Genomic DNA, 26810 nt, shown 5'->3' on the forward strand with positions numbered 1-26810 from the left:
CAGCTAGGGCAGTAGGTCCCTTCTAGGCCTCTTGGCGCTCTCAAATCCTCCTCCTCATACAGCTGTAGCAGCACCTTCCTGCAGCCTTGTAAACAGAGACAAACCCTCCACAAAATAGCACAGAAAAAGCATCAATACTTCTTGACTTGTGGCCTGATCTAGCAAGTGAGATGCTGCCCTAAATAGTCTTGAATTAGCTCTCCAAGCCTCCTTGCTGGCTGCTTCCATTAAATGCTGAAGGAGGACTTTGCAATCATGGTTTGCATTTTCAAATTTGATTTGTGGCCTTCATGAGCAATTGAGCCCAGCTCTGACATATTCCCAAACTTGAATTCTAACAGTCCCTTGCTTGATAGAAACTTGATAACTTTCCTTGTGATTGCATTCCTTCTCTTGCTTGAGCTTGTCCTATGAAATTTTATAGGCATCAAGCAGTATCAAATTGATACTGATGTATGTTTGTAATAGCTAGAATATAGATGATTGTTGTACATACTAGTAACTACAATGGAATCATGGATGCCATATCTATCTTGATTTATGCAAAAATATGCATGTTTTCATGTCTTCTACAATTAATTTGGTATTTGGGATGTTTTTTTTGAGTATAAATGCAAAAAAATATAAAAAAATATATATATATAGCAGACGCTTCCGCGGACGCTTCGCTTCCTAGATTTTTGGAAAATGACGCTTCCGCGCTCCGCGCTTCCGCTTCGCTCCCGCTTCGTGCAACATTGGTCCCAACAGAAGATTATAAGAAGAAGTCGATGGCCACTTGGAGAGTACACTTGAGCAGCAGTTCCTTGTGCAGATCGAGCTAGTAGCAGTAGATTTCGAGCCAGAGACGGACGCAATGTCAGTGAGGGGCAGGGACATTGATCCGGAGGAAGATTTCCAGATACGGAGAAGCAATAGCAAGACGCTAAATTATTCCCAATGCAGAAACGCGAGTACAAGAACGCGAGTGCAGGAACACGCGAGTGTAGGAATGCGCAAGTGCAAGAACATGAGTGCAGGAATGCGAGTGCAAGAGCGTGCAAGTGTAGGAATGCGCGAGTGTAGGAATGTGAGTGCAGGAAGCGCGAGTGTCGGGGTTTCTTACGGAATATCTCTGCCAGATTTTCTTGCTGTTTGGATTGCTGGTTTTCAGCATCCTTAGATGTACTCAGATTTCACTGTTGCATAATAAAATAAAACTCTCACTGCTGCACAGGGTTTCCCAAGTTGGGTTTTTCCGGGGACATTTGTCCAAAAATACCTGTGTAAATTTATGTGTGTTTTGCTAGCATTTCTTCCAACGTTTATTCTTCCGCCGTTCTATTTGTGTAGGTTGCAGTGTGAATTGTTCAGTATTTGTTGTAGGAAACAGTAAATAAATTGTTAAATTCAATTAACAATTAGGAGAATAATTTCCAGTTGCTGCGATAGGATTTGGGTTTCCGAATTTTCACACTTTTCAATTGTAAGGCTGAAATATCCCTTATAAAAATGGGTTTTGGAATTCGTTGCACAAAACTCTGTTTTCCTTCTTCATCCAGGCATGTAAATGTCTTATTGTGGCAATCTAGAATGGAATGGTGCTTGTCCAACCAATCCATTCCAATTAGGATGTCATAAGATCCCAATGGAATGATATTAAAATTTGCGATTGTGTCCACTCTATTCAAACTTATGGGATAGCTCTTGACAATTTCATTGAAAATGCACTTTTCTCCACAGCACAAAAAGCAGACAAATCATCTCAAAGATGAGCATTGGCGTGCTTAAGGGAACCCCAATAGACCTGTATTTATAGATTAAGAGGTTAGATTCTATCGCTTCTTGTTATTTTACATATTTGATGATTTTTTTTAAGTTTCAGGTCAGAAACACCAGGCTCTGCACCAAATATATCTCTGGAAATGAGGGAAACATTTCCTGTCGGTGAAATGCAGTTTTCATGTTTCCAGATCTGGCAAATTCATTTCGAAATTCAAAAATGTATCCAAGGCTTTCCTGATATATTTTATACAGGTTTCCATATCAGACTGGTCAAATGGCATTTTGGGTGTACAGGAGTGTTTCCGGTAACTTAAGGATAACATTGAAGTGTAGAAATATACAATACAATGGAAACAATTTTTCCTTTTTCTTACAATGATTTTTTCTGTTTTTTCATGTAATTTGGTGTACAAAGCAAGAACTCATTAAAACCTTGTAAACCATTTTTTCTTGTAAACATCGATGTCTTAATATGTTGCCCATACCTCTGCTGCATGTTACACATTTGCAGTTGCGGGTTTTTTGAAGAGCTGACATACTAATATTTATGGAATACAACTGATTCACTGTGATAAGAAATTGAAAGAAAAAGACAAAAGCACTAACCTTTCAACATACTTGAACAGCACTCCAAGTAAAGTAGAAAAAAGCAAATGATGGCACATGAGGACAAGGAAAGGAAATGTGGAACAAATTAAAAAACATAAAAGACAATGGGGCCATAGTAGGCTTCAAATTGATGATGGCACATGAGCACGAGGAAAGGAAATGTGGAACAAATTAAAAAAACATAAAAGAAAATGGAGCCATATTAGGCTTCAACTTGATGAGGTTATAGAGGCCCAGCTTTCTTGATGCAATGTAATATACTTATGCTTTAGGGCTTTCTTCTGCTGTCTATACAAGAATATAAATATACAATATGAGATCACGAATACTGTTTGGAAACAGGCAGCTCGTCATGACAAAACAGAACCCACAGATTTTCTAGACCAGATTCTTATTGGCAGTCTCATTTTAAAGAGCTATGGTAGTACCGTGTGCAGAATGAATATGATCAAAATAATCGTACAAATCAAAAATTGAATATTTTGACCCGAAACTTTCATTTACCTACAAAACTACAAAAGTGATCCTCGTTTCAAGCATAGCTATAAAAAAAAGCAGTTCAGTATAAAGGTACATGTTTTCAACACGAACAGATCAAGGATTAAGTGAAAGGGAAAATAAATTCTGCAAACAAATTAGGTAGCCTGTACCACCAACAATCAATAATATAACATAGATGATCTTAGGAGTCCCTGGGAATCTAGTTGCATGAAATCAGGCTCTTAGCTTTTACGTTTACACCATTTTCACCCACATTCCTTTCAATCTATAGTGAAAACAAATCATGATTAAAAACATTAAATAATTTATTCACCTGTCATATACTAGCAATCTTCCAAAGACAGAGCACCGATCTTCTTCCTTTAGAAAATATTCAGAAGCTGGAAAACTGTATGGCCAACTTTGTTCCTGAACAAGTCTCTGGGCATGGGTGTATAAAATCATAAATAACTAAAGAAATAGGAGGAAATAATCAGTAGTCAGAATGTAACTGAATGAACTAACCAATCATAGACCCAGAAATTTTATCCTTTAGAATTCTTGCTGAAGTATGTTTCCTTGCAAATTAATTAAATATGACAACTAAAGTTTCTATATACTCTGATTTCCTAAAATTAGGTATAGCTTCACCTGCTGCTTTGCATCTTCCCAGAGGAGGTATGGATCTATTACTTCGTCTGCACGGTTCAGGTGCACATAAAATGGACCGAGAACCTTTTGCCATGCCTCCCCATTGCGGAATTTGCAAGCATTGTCACCCATGTAATGACCACTGTGGAACATCTGCCAACACAACATTATACGCCCAATCAACGAATTCATTCCATGACATGCATTTAGAGAGTTCAGGACAGTACTGATTGCTGTGAGAAGTGCACCATTCTGGAATAAACAAAATAGTTTTTCTCTGAGATTTTTTGTCCTTGAGCATTCTAATTATCAAGTTGATCTGAATTTAAAAGCTTGTAATTTATAGCTTAGTGATGCCATGTAATGTTCCAAACTAGGAAAAACAGTGATATGCAAAGCAAACAACAAATTCAACAGCAGAAAAAATTAAATTTTAGTGCACACCCATAAATAGACTGAAAGTGAGAAGCAGCCGGGCCATTTTATTATGAATCTGGAGCAATAATACAATAATGTGGGAGGAGTGCACCTAGGCTTGCCCCAAAGGCAAGCATAGCAAAGCCCAGGTGATTGTGGAAAATTGGTGACCCGGTTCCCTACTACAGCAAACTGATTAAATTTCTCCTACCTGTTAATTTCTAAATCAAGTTATTTACAGTGTTCCACAGTAAACATCGAAATAAAATCTACTGCAGCCTTCACAACATAAAATACTACGGAAACAAAATATTGCACAGGAGAGAAATAAACACACACACAAATACACCGTTGTTTTTGGACAAACATCCCCGGAAAAACCCAATGTGGGAAAACCGGTGCAACAGCTAAGGGTTTTAATTATTATGCAGTAGTTTATGAGTACAAATCTTTAGATGCCCAAACTAGCAATCTGATACAGAGAATAAACTGGCAAAGAGGTAGTGAGAAATATTCTCACACTATCACTGGCGATCCGAATCTAATCCAGGCTCTAGATGGCTAGCCCCACGCTGCCTCTGCGCAATCTTTGCATGGGCTCACACAGTCACTACGTCATAGCCTCTAAGAACTGCGTCACCCTTCTTGTTGATCGTTTTGCTGACTAGAACTCGACTCTCTGGCTCTCCGGTCTCACACCCCAGCTTCTGGCACTAGATCTCAACTGCTCCCAGCAAAATTACGGACTCCCTCTGAAGCACTGCGCTGCCTCTCTGGACCTCTCGCTACCTTGCACACTCCCGAACTGGAAAAATCTCCTCCGGTCTACTATCCCTGCCCCTCACTGCAAGAAGATCAGTCGATCTCTCTCCGAAAACTCAGCGTTGCTACTCTTAAGAACTTTGATATCTAGATCTCACTATCTCGGTGTGTTCTCCAAGTGCCCATCAAGCTCTTTCTTATAATCTCTCGTTAGAGCACCATCGGCCAAGATTAAAACATAATCAAGGGCTAACATTAACTGGGAGTTGATCCTCATCTTTATCTAGAAGATTCACACCAGATTTAATTAATATCCTTTAATTAGTCACATTTCCTAAGTTTAGACTTAAGAATACATTAAAAATGATTAATTATTTTAATTAAACCATCTCTAGGTGGAATTTTCCCAAACAATTTTAGGGTCTTGGAGAATGCATGTGTCTTATCCTATCTGCAAAATCTTGAGGCTAGAGCACATCCGATGCTACAAAAATCAACACTCCCTCTTAGCGAGGAATGTGCTCTAGTGTTGCAACCCACTGAAGCATCACTCTGTCTCTGCACCATCTCCTGTTGCACTGCTAATGTCTGGCTCTGCTACCCATCAACTACTGTGCAACTCTAATTGTTGCATCCGTGTTGTTGTTGGCCTTGCTGAACTGCTGCCAACACTGCATCTGCACTTCAACCCTCTCCAACCGTTGTTGCCGCAATTGCAACAACTGCAACGGAAAAGCATCCAAACTACTGAACCAACTGTGGTCAATATGATGCATCTATCACCTGAGTCCTAACTGCTGCCACACTTTGCGTTGTCACTGAAGCCTCTGTGTTGTTGCTAACTCTACTCTGTGCCATCTACACTGCCACCAACTCTGCACTGCTTTGCCCAATATCTGACTGCTACTATCCACTACATCTGTCACTTTGGCATCTGACTGCACCATCTGCCACTGATCCATCCCGCTACTACATGTTATGGCTCCCGTAGCAAGGTATTGATTCATGAGGTGGAGCTCCTCAAGAATCCTATCCATCCTGTATCTCTCGAGGGCTACAACTCCAAATCAACCCACCTCACTCCTAGAGGTATATCGGTGATCATGGCAAACTATTCCTCCAATCTAGAGGACAGCCTGTCGATCTCAGCAGATGTAGTCTACTGATCCTGCTTCTCCTCCTTGTCCTTCTTTCTGAGAGGACATTAAGTGTTATAGTGGCCAAGCTCACCACACCTGAAGCACTTGATCTTGGAAATGTCCTTCTTCCTCCTGGGCTGCTCCTACTACCCCTTTGATGTGAGGGCCACATCTTCCTCCTCCTTTACTTGCTTCATCCCACTGCTGCTACCACCACTGATGGTGTTCTTCACCAAATCTCGCCTCATCTCCTCCTGCTGCAGATCAGCCCACACACGTTCCCAATCTAGCACTTTTTCTCTGCCCAGGATACTCTGGACGAAAACTTGCCATTCTTCAGTTGTTCAGAGCTAATCGTATAAACTTTGTAGGTTGGGGCGTTGTCCCTACTGAAGCCAGTTGATCCCGGACATCTTGAAGCCTAGTAAGAAAGGGGTCTATATGCTCCCCTTTCTGCATCCTCGTGCATCTCAGCTTCTCCTCAAGATACATCTTTCGCTACTCGGAAGATCCTCCGCACAGCGTAGCTAGTGTTTCCCACATCTGTCAAGCAGTATCTTTGCCAACTATGTGAGACACCACGTGATCTCGAACAAAATCGAGAATCAGCCTCTTTGCCTTCGCCATCTCCTTCTTGTAGGCCTTAAGCAGATCTGCATCTGCGGGTACAGCTACCATGCCATTGATATAAGCTTTGAGATCATACTCATCTAGAAGACAGCAAATTCTTGCCTTCCAGATCACATAGTTGGAGGTTCCCTCCAATCGATCATGATCATCAAGCATCACTCTGTCTCTGCACCATCTCCTGTTGCACTGCTGATGTCTGGCTCTGCTACCCATCAACTACTGTGCAACTCTAATTGTTGCATCCGTGTTGTTGTTGGCCTTGCTGAATTGTTGCCAACACTGCATCTGCACTTCAACACTCTCCAACTGTTGTTGCCGCAATTGCAACAACTGCAACAGAAAAGCATCCAAACTACTAAACCAACTGTGGTCAGTATGATGCATCTGTCACCTAAGTCCTGACTGCTGCTACACTTTGCGTTGTCACTGAAGCCTCTGTGTTGTTGTTGACTCTGCTCTGTGCCATCTGCACTGCCACCAACTCTGCACTGCTTTGCCCAGTATCTGACTGCTACTATCCACTACATTTGTCACTCTGGTATCTGACTGCACCATCTGCCACTGATCCATCCTGCTACTACATGTTATGGCTCTCGTAGCAAGGTATTGATTCATGAAGTGGACCTCCTCAAGAATCCTGTCCATCCCGTATCTCTCGGGGGCTACAACTCCAAATCACCCCACCTCACTCCTGGAGGTATATTAGTGATCATGGCAAACTATTCCTCCAATCTAGAGGACAGCCTATCGATCTCAACGGATGTAGTCTACTAATCCTGCTTATCCCTGTCCTTCATTCTGAGAGGACATTAAGTGTTATAGTGGCCAAGCTCACCACACCTGAAGCACTTGATCTTGGAAATGTCCTTCTTCCTCCTGGGCTGCTCCTGCTACCCCTTTCATGTGAGGGCCACATCTTCCTCCTCCTTTACTTGCTTCATCCCACTGCTGCTACCACCACTGATGGTGTTCTTCACCAAATCTCGCCTCATCTCCTCCTGCTGTAGATCACCCCACACACATTCCCAATCTAGCACTTTTTCTCTGCCCAGGATACTCTGGACGAAAACTTGCCATTCTTCGGTTGTTCAGAGCTAATTGTACAAACTTTGTAGGTTGGGGTATTGTCCCTACTGAAGCCAGTTGATCCCGGACATCTTGAAGCCTAGTAAAAAAGGGTCTATACGCTCCCCTTTCTGCATCCTCATGCATCTCAGCTTCTCCTCGAGATACATCTTCCGTTGCTCGGAAGATCCTCTGTACAACGTAGCTAGTGTTTCCCACATCTGTCAAGCAGTATCTTTGCCAACTATGTGAGACACCACGTGATCTCGAACCCCATCGAGAATCAGCCTCTTTGCCTTCGCCATCTCCTTCTTGTAGGCCTTAAGCGGATCTGCATCTGCGGGTACAGCTACCACACCATTGATATAAGCTTTGAGATCATACTCATCTAGAAGACAAGAAATTCTTGCCTTCCAGATCACATAGTTGGAGGCTCCCTCCAATCGATCCTGATCTCTCAGCCCTGTTGATGCCATCTCTGCAAAAATGTCGAATTCCTCCTCTTCTCCTCTACGCAGCTATTGACTGGCTTTTCGCACTCCCTGTTGGAGTGTTCAAATCTGCTCACAGCTACTGCTGCTCTGCTAGGAAAATTCCAACTTCCTGGCTAGAAGTCCTCTGAGGAAAGAATTCCCTCAGTGTGTGCTCTTCCTTCCTCCTGACGCTATTTTCACTAGCAAACTACTGTAAAATCTATGTCCCAACTAAAGATCTTCTCTGCAAGGAAACTACTGCTACTCCCTCTACCTCTGGTACTCTTCGATCTGGAAAATTTTATTCTCTATCGACTCACTCAGAGAAGTAAAATTTCCATGAAAGCTGGCCCTCCTGGCCAAGGAAATATGCTGCCCCTAAGGGTTTTGAATTGCTGCCTACGCAGAAATTCAAATTGCCTCCTTCCTTCTGCTCTAAGCTCTTCAGCTTACAACCTGTGCTCTGATACCATGTGGAAAATCAGTGACCCGATTCCCTACTACAGCAAATTGATTAAATTTATCCTACTTATTAATTTTTGAATCAAGTTATTTACAGTGTTACACAGTAAACAATGAACATCGAAATAAAATCTACTGCAGCCTTCACAACATAAAATACTACATAAACAAAACTCTGCACAGGAGAGAAATAAACACACACAAATACATCGTTCTTTTTGGACAAATGTCCCCGGAAAAACCCAATGTGGGAAAACTGGTGCAGCAACCATTGTATGTGTATAAATACAAGGTGTATTGAGATCATTTAGAGCATCCATGTGTGTGCAATACATCTCTAAGGATCCTCTGAAATTTTCGGTGAAGCAAGAGAAGAAAAGGACAGCGTGGAGATGCCCTAGGAGCAGCGTGGAAGATTTCAGGTGGTTGTAGGTACAGCGTGGAAGTTTTAGGGCTGCTTGGGTGTGAATTTTGGTGTTGTTCTTGGGTGTTCTTGCAGGGAAGAAAGGCCGAGATTTTTGGGGGTGTTTGCGGATCTGTTTGGGGGCAGAAAAGAGGTGAGAAGTGATTGTTTTGGAGGGTTATTAGGGTGCCGCAAAAACTAAGGTAGGCCGCAGGCCTAGCCTCTCCAAAACAGGCCAGCGTTGGGGTGTTAAGGGTTGCCATTTGCCCAGAACAGCAGCCCACAAGGAGGCCATCTCACCTTGCCTAGGCCGCAGCAAAAAGGAGGCTGTTAGGGTGAATTTTGAAGGGTTTTTGCAGCATGCACTTGCCCTAACCAGAGACAGCAGAACAACAGTATGCAAGCAAACTTGGAGCAGCGTTTGGAGGTGTATTAGGTCAAGAAGTGACCAGTTTGGATCAGATAATAGTGCAGCCTATTGGAGCCAATTGGAGGACATTCTGAGGTGGTGTAATATCTTCCTAGGTGCAGATCCGGCAGTGACGAGATTGGTTGTCAAAGAGTTGGTTGGAGGGCAGCATGTTGGCTACCCAAAGCAGCGCTAGATGAGCCATCTTAAAGGACGAAGAGCAGCTGAAGGTTGGGTGAAGGACGGTGTTCAAGTGCAACACTTTGATGGACTAAAGTTGTTGCTAGCGTGGCAGATTGGAGCTCGAGAATTGGCCAACCCAGAGAGCATGAGCCCATGTTCATTGTAGCAAACGTGACTTGAAACAGTGATAGGAGGCAACCCTCTTGGAGTCTCGATGTGTAGATGCCTTGATGGACTAAGGCATTACTAATGAGCAGTACGGGAGCGACAGACCGGTAGGACAAGATACGACATAGAAGTGTTGCAGCCAAGTTTGTCATTGTATCTTGTAACCATAGACTGTTGTATTTATTAGATTTGGATTAATATAACAAAGATTGGTGATTGTACATTATTGTACAATTTTGTTTAAAACTGTGTATATTGTGCATATGTGATTTACTGCTTTATATTTTCGTTGTGCAAAGTAGTTTATGGTTGAGATTCTTGGTTTGGTAGTGTCAGTGATTTTAAAACTCTAACCTAGACCCAAGGTCGTGGAAAATCAACATCCCTCTGATTCGATTTTCTCTTGCCGAACTTCGACTAGTGAGAAAATCGAACTTACTCGAGTAACTGAGTGTCTGCCTCTGGTGTGTTTTCCAAATGCCCATCAATGTCCTTCTTATAATCCTTCAGTTGAGAACCAATGGCCCAGATTAGATTCTAATCAATGGCTTAGATCATTTAGACTCGATCTTTGTCTTCTTCTAGAAGTTACACCCATAGTTTAGATTAATACCCATTAATTATTTTAATAAAACTGTCTTCGGGTGGAATTCCCCAAAACGATTGTTTGGTATTGTGGAATACATGTGTCTAAGCCTCCCTGCAAAATTTGAGACTTAGAACACATCCGATGCTACTAGAAATCAACAGGACATACTATCCCCTTTAAGAGTTGAAACCACCTGATAAGGTACTTGGTTAACCCCCTTTGTAGCTTAGAGACACTAACACATGCCAAAGTCCACTATGGAAGGGCATGCCATTATGAAGTGCCCACTTTGTTATCCATGATTTGTAAAATCTTTTACCCAATTATTTTAATGACTAGTTGTACTGGAAGCCTAGGGGACGCATTGGATCTTATGCAAGATTACAGGTGGTTTCCATTTGGGTTTGGTATCTCTATATGGGATCCTAACCCCCAGGGATTTACATTGGCACATATAGGGTGTGCATAGAGAGCCATTGGCCTCCACAACAGCAAACAACACTCCATGGATCTTCATCGATGCTCACAAACTACTAGCGATCCACTTTTGGGAAGACGTTGATATGCTTGGTACATTTTGCCCAGCAGGCCTCCACAAGAGCCCCACACTCTTGGCAAGTGTCCCAGGACTTGTACGATGTCATGCAGTATTCATTCCACCACTCGGACCCTTGCAAAGGATCTTCAGGCATCTTCGATTCATGTGGATACCCATGGGGTCATTTATGTGCCCTCAGACCCACTGGGAGCACCACAGGTCTACTACTTGGAGAACAAGGGACCACCCTCTTGTCCATCATATTTCGAGGAATTTAGTCCTCTGTATGGCACTTCATGACATTATTAGGCCTTTGGAGGGCCCCACGACATGTACATATTATGAATTGGCCCCTTGTGAGGCTTATTTTTACACATGTGAGCTAGTTTGGTGGGCTTGTCACCAATAGGGGTTTTATTTGCACATTATTTATCATTAGGGGCTAATGTGGGCCCATAGGCTAATTCAAACTCCTTAGGAGGCTATATATTGGTGTTAGATACATTCATTTGGATCATCACTTGACATGGGATCTCTCCAATCATAAAGAACTTCGCACTTTTTCCTTGGAGGATATTTTTTGGAGATGGATGAATTTTGACGTATGGATTTGGGTTGTTTTTCTTGTCTTGGAGCTTTGTCTTGCAAACGAAATGTTGGTTGGATATATTCTATAACGTTGTAAGTAAATTTTGACATTGTTATTCTTGTTGCTACATATTGCTAAAATTAGGGCTAGTTGTTGCATAATTGAAATGTGGAATTAAGCATGTTTTAGCTAATTTAATGTATGGGCCAATGTTATAAGAATGAAATGTCCTATAGATCATTTGTCTCGATAATCTTGCATCATTTGCTTTGAAGTATAAATGCTTGAAGGTCACTTTTCTTTTCTTTCTGTCAACATTGGATGAAGTTGATTTTCCAGGCCTCCCTGATCAAGAAACCAAGTTCTTATTCATCATCATCCTTGACTCCATATCCACAGGTGAATTAGGCATTGATCCCTCAAAAGGGTGATCATTTTAACCCTCCTTTTACCCTTTTCCCATTTTTTCCCTAGGTCTAACCCCATTAGGTCACCTAGGGCATTAATTTCCCGAGAATTGACCCAAGGAAAAATTTTGAACTCCTACAGGCTACTGTGCTAGTGGGTCCCCTCCCTCTCCTCCAAATTTGAGGCAATTCCAACAGTGGAATCTCCGGGAATCCCAAGCCTTAGCTCTAGGATCGAATTTTGCCTAGGCATCCCCAAGGCTAGACCTCAACAGGATCAGTTCAACCTTTTGAAGTAAATATTCTTGTTTGGTCATTTCCTTTCACCTTGTCCAGGATAGGAACATCATTGGTTGCTACATTCCATCCCCAAACCTAGACTGGGTCCACTTAGCCCCATGTGGTCCCACTTCTCAATAAAGATTATTTGTCAAGGACCATTTGGGAATCCGAGTTTCCCAAGGATTATAGGGCTTGCGAACCTCATCTATAAGCCTATTCCTTCTCCCTCAACCCTCCAATCCTCACCCCTTACCCCTGGAGTACCAAGTCCCTTTCTTAAAGAGCAAGCAAGTTTCATTCTTCACTCCATCCTTGGGAAAGGGTTTCCATGGTCACTTTCCACCTATCCATTGACATATACTTTACAAGTGATCCCTACATTACCGGAACTCCTCCCATCGATGAAAGTCCGTAAATAGTAGGGAATCTTAGCTGTGGTGACAGTGGGCCAAGCCTCCACCGTTGCCCTTAACCTAGCAGTTGCCCTCTTAGGAACCCCTTTTATGTCCCCTGCTAGTTTGAGTGGTAACAAGGATCAAGTAGAAGTGAGGGAGGATCTTACAGGGGATGCCTTGAGGGCCGAAAAATCTGTTGAGAAGATCAAGTATATCCATATACAGGTACAAGAGACATTGCAGAAGTCACAGGAAAAACATAATGTTAAGCATGATCAACACAAAATAGAGAAGTCCTTTAAGGTGGGAAACAGAGTATAGTTACAGTTGAACAAGGAAAGGCTACAGGGTCCTCGAAAGAATATCAAGGCTCTGCAATATGGTCCCATTGAGAAATTGGAAAAGGTGGGAGATAACAACTATAGACTTAGTATAACCCCATACATGCACATTTACTTAGTGGCATACTTAGAGAATATAAAACTTTATGAGCCTTCCATGCTAGACCAAGAAGAGAAATAGGTCCTCCCTTCTCTAGAGGATTTGTTACCAAATGCTCAGGCAAAGTTGACAAAAGATACAGTTTTGCAAAAAGACATCCAAAACTACAAGACAAAGACAACATGACCTTTGGAAAATTGGGTTGAAAGGATAGCTTCCAGGCAAGGCTAAATGGTACACTGTTAAAATTGGCAACTACGGCCAAACTCCATGTGGATCACCTTATTTATGGCTTCTAATATTTTTCCTAGATTCCTCTCATCGAGAGGTGTAGGATTGATCTAAAGATCACCCAATTCCAATATATATTTATGGAGATATGAATTTATTTTGATTATGGACAAACTGTCAAGGTCGGCCAGCGAACTTATGTAGGCTCAGAGGCCCAACAGTCACATCTATTCACACTCAACATTTGCATATAAATACAAGGAGACTCCTCCTCATTTGGACAATTCATTCACTCATCTTCTCTCTCTCTCTCTTACGCATAAAAGGAGCCTCTCTCTCTCTCTCACTTGTGGCTGAAAGGAAGACGTCCTAGGGCAAGGAAGACGCAGAAAGGACGCTAGGGCAGCAGGTCATCTCTTTGACCAGCGTTGACCTTGCAGAAGTGTGGATTGGGTGTGGTTGCCTCTCCTAGGAAGGCCACAATTTTTGGCACGAAAACCGAGGTGATCTGACCTCTGGTTTGACCGGTGTTGACTGCCCTAGTTTAGGGCTGTAGTTGACTTCTGAAATCTGCAAATTGACTGTACTTTTGGGGTTATTCAAGGGTTGTTTCTTCAGGCTGTTCGAGGACAAGTTGACCAGAAATTGACCAAGTATTTTAGAGGTCAATTTCAACTAGTTTGACCAAGTTTGACTTTGCTGATCTAGGGTTTGCTGCTGCTGATATAAAATTACAGAATTCAGATTTTGTATTATTTCTCTCTGCTAAACTATTGAAGATAAAAGAATATTTGATCAAAGGGTTTCCCTGCATTGGGTTTTGTCCCTGGCTAGCCGCCACATCTTGTGTCTCTTGTCTTGGCTTGTTTTTTGTTGATCATTTAATGTTCTATCTACACTTTACTTAATGTATATGTGATTGCTAATCTGTGGGTAATAAGAAGAAAAATAAGTAAACTGCTCTAAGCATAGAACATACCATAATTTAACATGGTATCAGAGCTGAGGTGAAGACAAAGCCCAAGCAAGAGCAAGAGCAAGAGCAATCACCGAAGAGAAGGTTGGCAAGGCTATCTTAAAGAAATCATGGGGTCCTCAACACACTTCCCTGCTGAAGACAAACTCCGTGAGAAGTCTGACTATCACGGATGGAAGATGTCTCTCGATCTAACATTAGAAGAGCAAGAAGTGTTGGACCATGTGAGAGGCGGGATTGTTGAGCCTCCATCAAATGCATCCGCTGCTGCTAGGAACAAATGGACCAAGGGAGAAGTCAAAGCAAGGAAGATCATCCGGGACTCTATCGACAAGCGCTTGGTGGCCTATGTTTCCGCGCTGAACACCTCCAAGGAAATCTATGATAGACTGGTGAGTTTATTTAAAGTTAATGATGCAAATCAAGTCTTGTTTCTTAGAAATAAGTTTAAGGAAATTAAGAAGGGCAAAGATGAGAGTATGCAAGCATATTTCTTAAGGATCACCAAGATCAAGAACGATCTCCTATCTATTGGGGATGTAATTCCCGACAGGGAAATGACACTCACAACTCTTGGAGGACTGCCATCTAAATGGTATATATTCAGGACTACTCTTCTCAAAAATAACGTAATTCCTGGATTTGAGGAATTAATGGCCAGATGCATTCAAGAAGAAACAAGGATGGAAGAGCAAGAAATGCCCATACTTAAAGGTCATCCCTCTGCCTTTTCTTCTCATACTAAAAGAAGAAACAATTCCGGGGCTAAATTCAAAGGAAAGGCTGGACCAAAGGGTGGAAGAAAAGGACGATGTTACAATTGCAATAAAATTGGTCACTATGCAAGGGAGTGCCCTGATAAAAGGGAATCACACCGGGACGATGATCAAAATCCCTCTCAAGGCAATCAAAGGAATGGCAAGTCAAATGGCAGAGGTAAAAGAAGTGTCGGAAATCAAGGAAGAGGACAACCATTCAAGAAGGCAAGAAATTCCAGGTATGAATCTAACACTGTTAACAATAAGCAAGATGAATATTATCTACCAGCAGCTCTATCTACTACTGCTCCCCCGGACTTGCTGGGAAATTGGCTTATTGATAGTGGTGCCTCAAGGCACTTCACTGGTTACAAAGAAGCTCTCTATAATCTGATAGAGAAGGAAACCAACCTAGAAATTGTTCTTGGAGATAATTCAAAATATCCCGTGAAAGGCGTAGGAAATGTCACTCTTCAATTGAATCAGGGTAATACCATCCACTTACAAGATGTATTATATGTACCTGATCTCAAAAAGAACCTAGTGTCCATTTTGGCAATGGAAGACAAAGGCTACAAGGTGGCCTTCAGCGATGGCAAGGTACGTGTATGGAAAAAGAACTTTAAAGATGCTTTTACTCTTGGGTTTCGAGTTGATTCATTATATCAAGTCGGAGGAAGTCCGCTGGGTGTCATGTCTTGTGACACATCTCTTCAGTCCGAACTATGGCATTGGAGGTTTGCTCACCTTCATTATAAAGCTCTACCCGATGTAAGGAAAATGGTGACCGAGATGCCCGAGTTCAAATTAGAGCAAGAAGGTGTATGTCCAGGATGTGTCGAAGGAAAGCTCAAAAGGGGACCATTCCCCTCTAGCCAAAGCAAGACCTCTGATATATTGCAGTTGGTTCACTCAGACATATCCAGTATGATGCCTGTGAACTCCTTGGGAGGATATTTATATTACCTCACTTTTACAGATGATTATTCTCGCAAGACTTAGATATACTTCTTGAAAAAGAAGGATGAAGTGTTCTCCTGGTTTCGGCACTTCAAAGACTTGATCGAGAATCAAACTGAAAATAAGATCAAGACCTTAAGGACTGATAATGGGACTGAATATGAATCCAATGAGTTTCATGACTTTTGCAAAGAGGCTAGCATTAAGAGGGAGACTACTACACCATATACTCCTGAGCAGAATGGTGTGGCAGAAAGGAAGAATCGTACAATTGTGGAAGTTGTCCGTGCTATGCTCCATGATCAAAGACTTCCGAAGTTTCTATGGGCTGAAGCTGCAAATACCGCCGTATATGTACAAAACCGATGCCCTCATCAAGCATTGGGTTCCAAGACTCCCGAAGAAATGTTCACCGGTAAGAAACCTGACGTATCTCATTTTAGAATTTTTGGAAGCCCTGTATATTTTCATGTGCCGAAAGAGAAAAGGAATAAATTGGGTGCATCTGGAAAGAAAGGAATCTTCGTGGGCTATAGCAAAAATACTAAGGGCTATAGAATCTATGTAGCTGGTCAAAGGGAAGTCGAGATTAGTCATGATGTCACCTTTGATGAAGACATGCCTCTTAGCAAAGTAGACAATCTTCCTCCTTTAAGGGGATCTAAAGAAGCTGACACCAGGGAACTGAAGGAAAAGGAAGATGAGACAATGCCCGATGTGGAAGAACCTATGGATCCTATTGATCCTCCTCCGCAAGAGCCTTCCTCTTCTAGGAAGAGGCCTTCATGGCTTAGGGGGACACTTGATGATGCTGAAGGACACATTGCACCCAGAGGAACCTTCCGTGAAAGTAAGAAGCTGAACAAGTATCAAGGATACCTGACCATCATGAGCACGATCATCCAAAATGAGCCTTCGTCATTTACAGATGTTGTCAAGCATCAGGTATGGAAGGATGCTATGACCGAGGAATATGAGTCCATTATGAAAAACGATGTTTGGGATGTGGTCCCCAGACCCCAGGACAAAGCAGTTGTCACTTCAAAATGGCTTTACAAGATAAAGCATGCAGTTGATGGAAGTGCGGAAAAGTATAAGGCTCGTTTTGTCGCTCGTGGCTTCTCCCAGAAGGAAGGTATAGACTATGACGAGATATTTGCACCTGTTGCCCGATATACCACCATCCGCTCGATCATAGCCTTTGCTGCTTCACAAGGATGTAACCTACATCAGATGGATGTCAAGACTGCATTCTTACATGGTTCGATCAAAGAGGAGGTCTATGTGGACCAACCCAAAGGATTTGAAATTTATGATCAAAAAGCTCATGTGTGTAGGTTGAAGAAGGCCCTCTATGGGCTAAAGCAAGCACCCTGAGCATGGTATGAGAGGATCGATAGCTACTTGATGAAGCTGGGATTCACTAGGAGTGAAGCCGACCCTAACCTTTACTTTAAGGTTATAGATGATAAGCCTCTCATACTGGTGCTATAAGTTGACGACCTCTTTCTAACACGTGCAGACCCTCTCATTCACGAATATAAGAGGGAGCTGGCTTCTGAGTTCGAGATGAAAGACCTAGGACTTATGCACTATTTCCTAGAACAGGAAGTCTGGCAGAAACCAGGGGAGATTTTCCTATCTCAAGGAAAATATGTGGTGAAGATATTGGAGAGATTCGGCATGGTGGACTGCAAGCCCGTAACTACCCCGATGGAGCTTGACTTCAAGAAGTTAAGCGGTAGTGCTGCCGGACCTGTTTTACGAAATGCTACCGAGTATTGTCAACTCGTCGGAGCATTAATGTTCTTGGTGAACTCCCGTCCGAATATATGCTTTGCAGTCAACACATTGAGTCAACATATGGTTGAGCCTCACCACTCACATTGGATTGGTGCCAAGAATCTGTTGAGATATCTTCGTGGCACAATCACTCATGGGTTGAGATACACTGTCGGAAATGTGAGACTACTTGGGTATACTGATGCTGATTGGGCAAGCAATGTGGTGGACCGAAAGAGCACTTCCAAATGCAGTTTCTCTTTGGGATCTGCCTCAATATCCTGGATGAGCAGGAAGCAGAAGTCGGTGGCTTTGAGCACTGTCGAGGCAGAGTACATTGCTGCTAGCATGGCCTCCTGTGAGGCAGTCTGGTTGTGAAAGCTCTTCAGTGAGCTGTTTGGATTTACATTGGATACCACCGTGATTCTATGTGACAACCAGAGCGGGATCCGTTTATCAGAGAATCCCGTATTTCATGATCGCTCCAAGCATATCGATATCAGGTACCACTATATTCGAGATATGGTGCAGCGAGGAGCAATAAGGCTCCAACATATCGGTACAGATGAACAGGTCGCCGACATTTTGACAAAGCCCCTAAGAAAGGTCAAATTCCTGACTTTCCAAGAACGACTTGGTGTCGTTCAGAGACCCTCTTATGAGGGTCGAGTATGATGTATTGAGCTCTGGGAGCTCCAGGGGGGCACAGGGTACTTCTTGGAGCGACATGTGACCACAAGGTGACTCACCATCCCCTGGTGGTGCACTATGTACAGGGTAAAGGTTCAACCTTCCCCTGTGACACCCCATGGCGACTGTGGAACAGGATGATTAGTTCTCTTGTGGGCCAGGATGATTCGTTCTCCGTGGCGACTGTGGAACAGGATGATTAGTTCTCTGTGGTATCCACTGGACAGGATGATTCGTTCTCCTGTGGATAGGATGATTAGTTCTCCTGTCGAGGCATCCTACCCATGCAGTCTGGGACTCATGGGAAGTACCACTCATCTGATCAATGAGCAGGGAAATGAGGATAGGGACCATAGTAGAACTATCGATGGACGCATCGCTGTATCTACCGTACTCCCTATGCTAGGATGACCTCCATTGATCTAGGATCAATGATACTGATCTGGGATCAGTGAGAGTAGTTCACACTCTAAGACTGACTTCGGGTTAGTGGAGGATGGTATGATACATCCTCGATCATTTCTTCTTCTTCATAGTTCGAGCAGAGCAGAGTGGGGTCAAGCTGTATAGGACAGTACATTTGATGGATGGATAACAGCGACGTTCTGACGGATTGCAGATGAAGTTCTCCCTAGTTGAGAGGGAGTGTTAAAATTGGCAACTAGGGCCAAACTCCATGTGGATCACCTTATTTATGGCTTCTGATATTTTTCCTAGATTCCTCTCATCGAGAGGTGTAGGATTGATCTAAAGATCATCCGATTCCAATATATATTTATGGAGATATGAATTTATTTTGATTATGGACAAATTGTCAAGGTCGGCCAGCAAACTTATGTAGGCTCAGAAGCCCAACAGTCACATCTATTCACACTCAACGTTTGCATATAAATACAAGGAGACTCCTCCTCATTTGGACAATTCATTCACTCATCTTCTCTCTCTCTCTCTCTTACGCATAAAAGGAGCCTCTCTCTCTCTCACGTGTGGCTGAAAGGAAGACGTCCTTGGCCAAGGAAGACGCAGAAAGAAGGACGCTAGGGCAGCAGGTCATCTCTTTGACCAGCGTTGACCTTGCAGAAGTGCGGATTGGGTGTGGTTGCCTCTCCTAGGAAGGCCGCAATATTTGGCACGAAAACCGAGGTGATCTGACCTCTGGTTTGACCGGTGTTGATTGCCCTAGTTTAGGGCTGCAGTTGGCTTCAAAAATCTGCAAATTGACTGTACTTTTGGGGCTGTTCAAGGGTTGTTTATTCAGGCTGTTCGATGACAAGTTGACCAGAAATTGACCAAGTATTTTAGAGGTCAATTTCAACTAGTTTGACCAAGTTTGACTTTGCTGATCTAGGGTTTGCTTCTGCTAACATAAAATCACAGAATTCAGATTTTATACTATTTCTCTCTGCTGAACTATTGAAGATAAAAGAAGATTTGATCAAAGGGTTTCCCCGCATTGGGGTTTGTCCCTGGCTAGCTGCCACATCTTGTGTCTCTTGTCTTGGCTTTTTTTTGTTGATCATTTAATGTTCTATCTGCACTTTACTTAATGTATATGTGATTGCTAATCTATGGATAATAAGAAGAAAAAAATAAGTAAACTTCTCTAAGCATAGAACATACCATAATTTAACATACACCCGAGAGGTGGAGGAAAATTTTCCTCACCTCGTTTAGTAGATACTTTTGGGAACCAAAAGCCTCCCAAAATGGTAGGTGTGATCCAAATTGGATCATTATATTATTTGTCATCCACCTTGAAGCTTTCAGAGTGGGAAAAGTGGAGGAATCAGCTCACAAGACCATTTTTACCAAAAAAATCCTAGTTTTGCGAATTGGGATATGAAACATTTCGGGAGTCGTTCGAGGAATCAAACAACATTTTTTGGGGGGTAAAATTGTGACGCTTAAGCATCGCACCTTTTCATGTTATTATACACACAAAGACCTTTCCAACAATGCAAGAATCACCTCAATCGAAGTCTATTTGCAAAAGTTATGCCACTCAGAATTTGACCTTCCTGTTTCGACCACCATAATTCGAGAGCATGCCACGTCAGTTCCTATTATTCATGGAAAAGGGGCTAACCATGTGATCAAGATGAAGAAGACTCTAGAAACATATTGTGTCTCTAGTTAAGAGTTGGAGTCAAACTAAACCACCAGTAGGCCATCGGGTTATGTTATAACTAGGTAGGGGGAAAACAGGTTCCATTCTATTCGGATGCATTTTGTTCCATAGATGAACAGAGTAGCTTAGAGTGGATAGGGAGAGAGAAAACAAGAGGATTTGTGCACTATAGCAGGCAATGAGCCATAGTCCTCACTTCTTTGTACTAGCATCCATTTTCATTCAGAGAAAGAGAGCAGAGCAGCCTCATCTTCTAGCTAGGTTTTCTCTTGAAAGGGTTTCCCAAGCTATATCTTGCGTTAATTTGTGGTTTGTCAGTTTTATTTCATTGTTCTCTATTTTCTGCATAATTATAATTTGCATGCATACACAATAAACAGTAAGTTACAAATCCAAAAATCTAAGGAGAAATAAACCCTCATAGTGTAGAATTCAAATTTTCTAATATAATTTTATTAGATTTGTTGTGGAAAACTATAGAGTGGAATATCCACGGCAATTTACGAATCACGAGTGCTCATTTGTCTGATGGGAATTCATTCAACACCATTGCTTTGTTCTTCTTCAGGGTCAAATTCATTGCCATGTTGCATTGTTCAAACTTCGGTGGCTTCAACTATCTAGTCTGCTTCTCCTTCATTGGTATTTGGCAAATTGGCAGTGCTTACAAGTTTTTGCCTTTGTTCACACTCTAGAAGATTTATTGTAAATTTGTTTTTGAGATTCAGGGTAGCTCTATATCAACTTTTTGTGCTATGCATTGTGATGAGCACTGAGGTACATCACCATTATTGGCTATGGGAGTTTTGTTGATCAAAGATGCTCAAGTTTTAGACTTTAGCTTATTCATATTGTATTCCTGTGCTTATAGCTCTTTGGAATAGGATATAAAGTCCATTTCATATACCCTTCCAATGTCCACTTTTTGGTTTGTTGTTTGTAAGGGTAGGCCAAGTGGTTAAGAATCAAGATGGGACGTTAACTCCCTCTCCACCCAAGTTTGATTCCCCGACATGACATGTTAAGCCTGTTGTGATGAGGCTAGAGGACCCTTCCACTTTTTGGTTTGTTGTTTGTAAGGGTAGGCCGAGTGGTTAAGATGGGACGTTAACTCCCTCTCCATCCAAGTTTGATTCCCCGAAATGACATGTTAAGCCTATTGTGATGAGGCTAGAGGAATAGGTGGCCCCAGGCAGTCGCTCCGTTCGTAGTCAATATGAGATGTCTTGGTTCTTGTTAAGTCATATATTCCTAGTATATTCGTCTTACATGCAGATCAGATATACTCTTGGTGGTATAGTGGCAGCTGGACGGTTTGATCCCGGACCTAGCCCAGATCACTCCAATGAGTTACCAATCCACCATGGTTGAAAAATAAGACATTTTCTGTAAATATAAATATATATTTTCAAAAAAAATAGAAGAAGAAGAAGTAGTAGTGATAGCCTTGCTAACGGATTTTGAACACCCATGATCAAAGGAAATTTTAATTGATGTCAAACTTCACTATGACACAAGACTATCTAAATTCGTCATTTTAAAAATATTCTAATTGATTTTGCTTCTGCATCTGCTCCTGATTAGTTAGTACATCTTCCTATGGGTACGGAGTTCAACTAGTGACACTCTGCTTCAAAGGAAATTATAATTGATGACAAACTTCACTTTGACACAAGACTATATAAAGTCGTCATCTTAAAAATATTCTAATTGATTTTGCTTCTGCATTTGATCCAGATTAGTTAGCATATCTTCTTATGGTTACAGGGTTCAACTAACCACACTCTGCTTTAACCTTGGTTACTTCCTAAAATACTCATTTTTTACTTATGTTACAAATATGATAACAGAGGGAGGGACGTGAGATAGCATCCATAATAAATCAATATATTCATGATAGTATTGTAATTACTAATGGCAATAATTCAATTGATTATTGTGTCTCTTTCAGAGTTGAGAAAGTTATTAGCGTGTTTCTGTAAAACAATTAAACCTAAAAATGCAGATCACTTATCTTTCTCTAATTTCAGGGTACTGATCACATGCTAAGTAATCTAAGTTCACATGCAAATTCATTGATATAAATATGTCTCTAACGATGAAAAGCATTCAATGCACAGGAAAGATCCGAAAGGAAGAGTGCAAAACTATGTGTTGCAGTATGGCTGTAAATAAATGAATAGCAGCAAAGCAATAGAATTGAATAGTATAGCACTAATATTGAAAATACTTACAGCAAGACAAATGGGTCCAGCGTGAAGTGTCAAGTTCTGCTTGGTGGGGCCTCCATTTCGGTATTCATAACTTGGAAAATTAATCCAGAAGCCAACCATGGGATCGAAACTCACCCATCCATATACTCCACCTTCCTTGTTATCTAAGGAATACTGGTACTTGTCATCCACCTGCTCCCAACCATGCATCAATTAATTTCGGATTCGAATCAAAACAAAATTTAATGCACAGAAATCATCCAACAAATTAATTTCAACATGGCACAAAAAGAGCTTAGACTTATGAACCCAAATATGGAAAGGAAAGTAAGCACCTAGAATCCTCTAAAAATACACCCCAATAAGCAATTCCTACCCTAATGGCTCCCAAATTTGCGACAATACAAGGGAATGAATTTGACTACAAAGAACATTTTTTAGGAAATCCAAGATGGAAGATCAATCCTATATTGGGAGGACTAGTGGAATAAATTTCCTTCATTTAGAGAAATCAAAAACATTAATGCAGATCAATAAATGGAAGATAACTTGAGGAAGAGATATGTGCACCAATTATGAGAAACTCAATATCAAACAACCTCAACTCCTAATACCAATGCTTTTTAGGAATTTAATGTAAGTCCCCATAGTTGTGGGAGATATTATTGGCTAAAGATAAAAAGGAACAATTTTGAAAAGACAAATAATTGCCAAAGAGTGCCCAAATGTCCTAGCATGGAACAAGTAGGGTTTGGGGAATTCAATGTTAAACAAGGTTACAATTTATTTATTGATCATGAGCACCTAGGTAATTGGGAGCTAAATTGGAAAAAAAAATATGGAACTTGGACCAATGGCCCAAAATATCCACTTTTTGTGGCAATTGGCGCGGGAAAGAAATAAAACATGGGATAATATATAGAAAAGAGGATTTACTGGACTAAGCCCCAATGGCCCAAAATATCCACCTTTTTATTACAATGGGCATGGAAAAGAAATCAAACATGTGAAAATATCTAAAAAAGAGGATTTATGAGATCAACTCCCCAATGTATTATTTTCTATAGTGATGTAAAATCCCTATCTGTTCATTGAATGCCACTATACCCAATCATTCTAATGGATATAAAGAGGATGATAAGTAACATACTCATTTACAAAAATAGGAAGCAATATGTTGTATTTGATTGAAAGTCAATTTTAAATTCAATGTGGGAGATATGATGTGGGTAGCTATCCTAGAGGCAATGATATGGAATATTTGTATAGAGCACAATAGTGTGAATTTTTAAGATAAAAAACCCTTAAGCAAGCCCAAGGGAATATATCTAGAAACGTAATCAAGACCACATCAAACAAAAATTGGAAAGAAAAAAGGACCCAAAGGGTGTAGACGAAGAGAGGGAATCCAAATCCATGTTTCCAATATATCTTATTCCAACCCTAATATTGACCAAATATCATCTAATCTAACCAAATAGAAAGTACCAATACCCCAATGTTTTAAACTCAAGTTTGATGAAGCTTCAAGAGAAAATTTGGATAGTGCAAGGATCAAAGGGATCACCCTAAACAATATAAGGAACCTAACTAGATGCTATACCTAAAACATAGGAGACAATACCAATTACCTAGGAAAATTAATGGCTTTAACTTAAGGATTAGCCTAAACAAAAAGACAAAGATTAAATCCATGAGAAAGGAGACTCTCGCATGTTGAGAGAAAATATTATACTTTAGTGGAATTGTAAATTTGCACCCAACCAAATTGAGATTAATTCACCTTATTTGAGAGATCCAACTCTTTGGGCCTTCTAACTTAAGTCTTAAGACATACAAAAAGTAGGGATTTCTCATTAAACTATTTGGCACATAAATGAAGACCATTGTATTGGAACCAATTTTGTGTATCTAAACTAATCAAGAAAAGGATCAACAATGTTAAGAAGTAGGGCTCTCTGATTAAAATATTTGACACATAAATGAAGCCCATTGTATTGGAACCAAATTCGCTTATCCAAACTAATCAAGGATAGGATGAGCAATGTTATTAGAATTGGTTAGTTCTAATCAATTTTTTAATATATTGGTTTAAATTTGTTTCTGGCACTAATTTTGCACTAGTTTGGGGATGAACTAGTTAGTTCCAGTCAAAGCCAATGCAACCAACCTATTAAGGGACTACAAAGGGAGAAAATTGAAAGAATGAGTCATTTTATCGTCAATGAATGAATGTAAATGAGCTTTGACATTGTCGTGTCAGCCAATGGACCTCTTGTAAATGTGTTTAGATTTTAATAGTAATTGTTAATGTTAATGCTAATGTTATAAGTAAAGATAGTTGCTAACATTCACTTAAATTTTAATATTAAAAGTTAAAGTGGGACTCCATTTAAGATTGTTTAGTGATGGAGTCACACACATCTAACCTCACAAATAGAAGATAGAAATTGGGTTGTTTTTCAACATTCAACATATATGCAAAAGAAGGTCCTATACCTTTTTCTCTATAGTGAATGAATTAGGAATTTTGAAAATATGATATTCAAAAATAAAAAGGGGAATAGGCTTCTTCATAATGCCAAGTGTTGAGACCTATAGGCTAGCCCAATGGTTCCCATTGATTTAAATATCAAATTGCAACCAATGTTGATGCCATTCACTAAGAGAAAGCAAACTTCAAATTCTTAGACTTGACCTATCCGAGTTGGACCAATGATCCATAGTTCATGTATGTTTTTTATTGATTTGATTATAGTATGATGATTTTTGGATTCTATAGGCCACTTAGAGCCTCAATGTTTTTGTATGTCTTATTAAAATTTTAATTTTATGTGTCCTAATATTTATATATTGATGCTTTTTTGCTATCTGCAACCTTACATGAATAGAAATAAGCAAACTTTGCATATTTGACATTTTAAAACTTGGACTTACCATTTATGTATATAAATATATATAATTTGTAATATTTTGTATTATTTTATGTAATTTTTTATTCATCCTCTTCTGATAAAAATTATTGGCTCCATTTCAATTTGGTTTATATTTAGACGTGAATGTCCATTCACACTTCTATCAAGTTATGTGTCACTTGGAGCACCGATCATACATTTCAATTCCATATGCATAAAGGACATACATAACTATTTTGTTATGTTTTTTTGTGGACTTATATGTATAATGACGAATATTAATTCATAGAGTAGAATCCTTGTCATTCCTCTCCATAAAGATCTAAAAACAAAACAAGGTTGGAACTTTGACAATGATCGTGTTGTTATAAATTCTATTCCATACGATGGTATGATATAAATGTTTGGATTTTATTTATAAAAATAACAACAATAATAAAATAAAATAAAAATTAAAAGATGATTCTCTTTCTTCTTCTTTTTTATTGCAACTAAATTATCCATTGATAATACACGAAAAATAGTACATTTACTTTGGATTGTAGATTACTTTTGACGGAAGTTAAACTACAATGATAAAAAAATAATGGAGTTGCTCTATGTTTGTTTTTCCATCCATGGACTTAACAAAGTATCGATGGTTCAAAAATTTATCTATCTCATTCTAGACCAATACTTCTTATTGTTTGTAACAACATTGATATCATAACAAAAAGAAAATAAAAAAGAAGACTCAACAACATAACTTAGACTGTCAAAAGTTGATGCTCATATTTAGAGGTGTAAGTCAATAATAATGTAGGTGGGAGGGAGTTCCCCACTTAAATTGCTCAGAAACTTCTTGTGTTTTCTTTACACACATCATTGTCCTTCTATGGTCGTCTTCCTTTGTCATTCCAGTGCCTCCCTCGTCTTCTAGCTCCTCACTTCCAACATCAGACCCCATATAACATTGGTCAAGTTTTCATATTTCTTGTCAAGTTGATCTAATTTGTTAAGGATTTTAGTGCACTAAGTGCCTTTTAATTTTACAATCATAGCAATTAGAATCATAAGTGCATGTATTAGTACAAATCCACTGCCTTTAGGGATTTAGCCCTCTACTTCTTGTAAACTTGTATCAAGTACCCAAGGAATCATCTTCTAATATACTTTGTCACTAAATGTCAAGTCCCTTCTTTGTCTCTTACAATTTCTCAATTTCTTCCACTTCTTGCTTGACCTATACAAAAAACCCACCATCGTACCATTATAAATATTTTAGCCTTTTCCTTCAAAGGTTTTAAACCAAGATTTAAAGG

At 40.4% G+C, this 26810-nt stretch overlaps 1 protein-coding gene across 3 annotated transcripts in view; it reads right to left on the reverse strand.

Moving 5' to 3' along the window:
- Positions 1–26810, reverse strand: part of LOC149239139 (uncharacterized) — a 211938-nt gene that overhangs the window by 179045 nt on the left and 6083 nt on the right. For all 3 annotated transcript variants that reach the window (XM_089373321.1, XM_089373322.1, XM_089373320.1), the window contains exons 8-10: positions 22616–22786; positions 3505–3657; positions 3188–3294 (exon numbers count right to left, since the gene is read on the reverse strand). In XM_089373321.1, the coding sequence (XP_089229447.1) occupies positions 3188–3294; positions 3505–3657; positions 22616–22786 (431 nt within the window). The remainder of the gene's footprint in view (positions 1–3187; positions 3295–3504; positions 3658–22615; positions 22787–26810) is intronic.

Source organism: Pinus tabuliformis, chromosome 8, assembly GCF_031772625.1.
Source record: "Pinus tabuliformis cultivar Carrire ecotype Pingquan chromosome 8, CPIR1, whole genome shotgun sequence".
Classification (NCBI taxonomy): Eukaryota; Viridiplantae; Streptophyta; class Pinopsida; order Pinales; family Pinaceae; genus Pinus; species Pinus tabuliformis.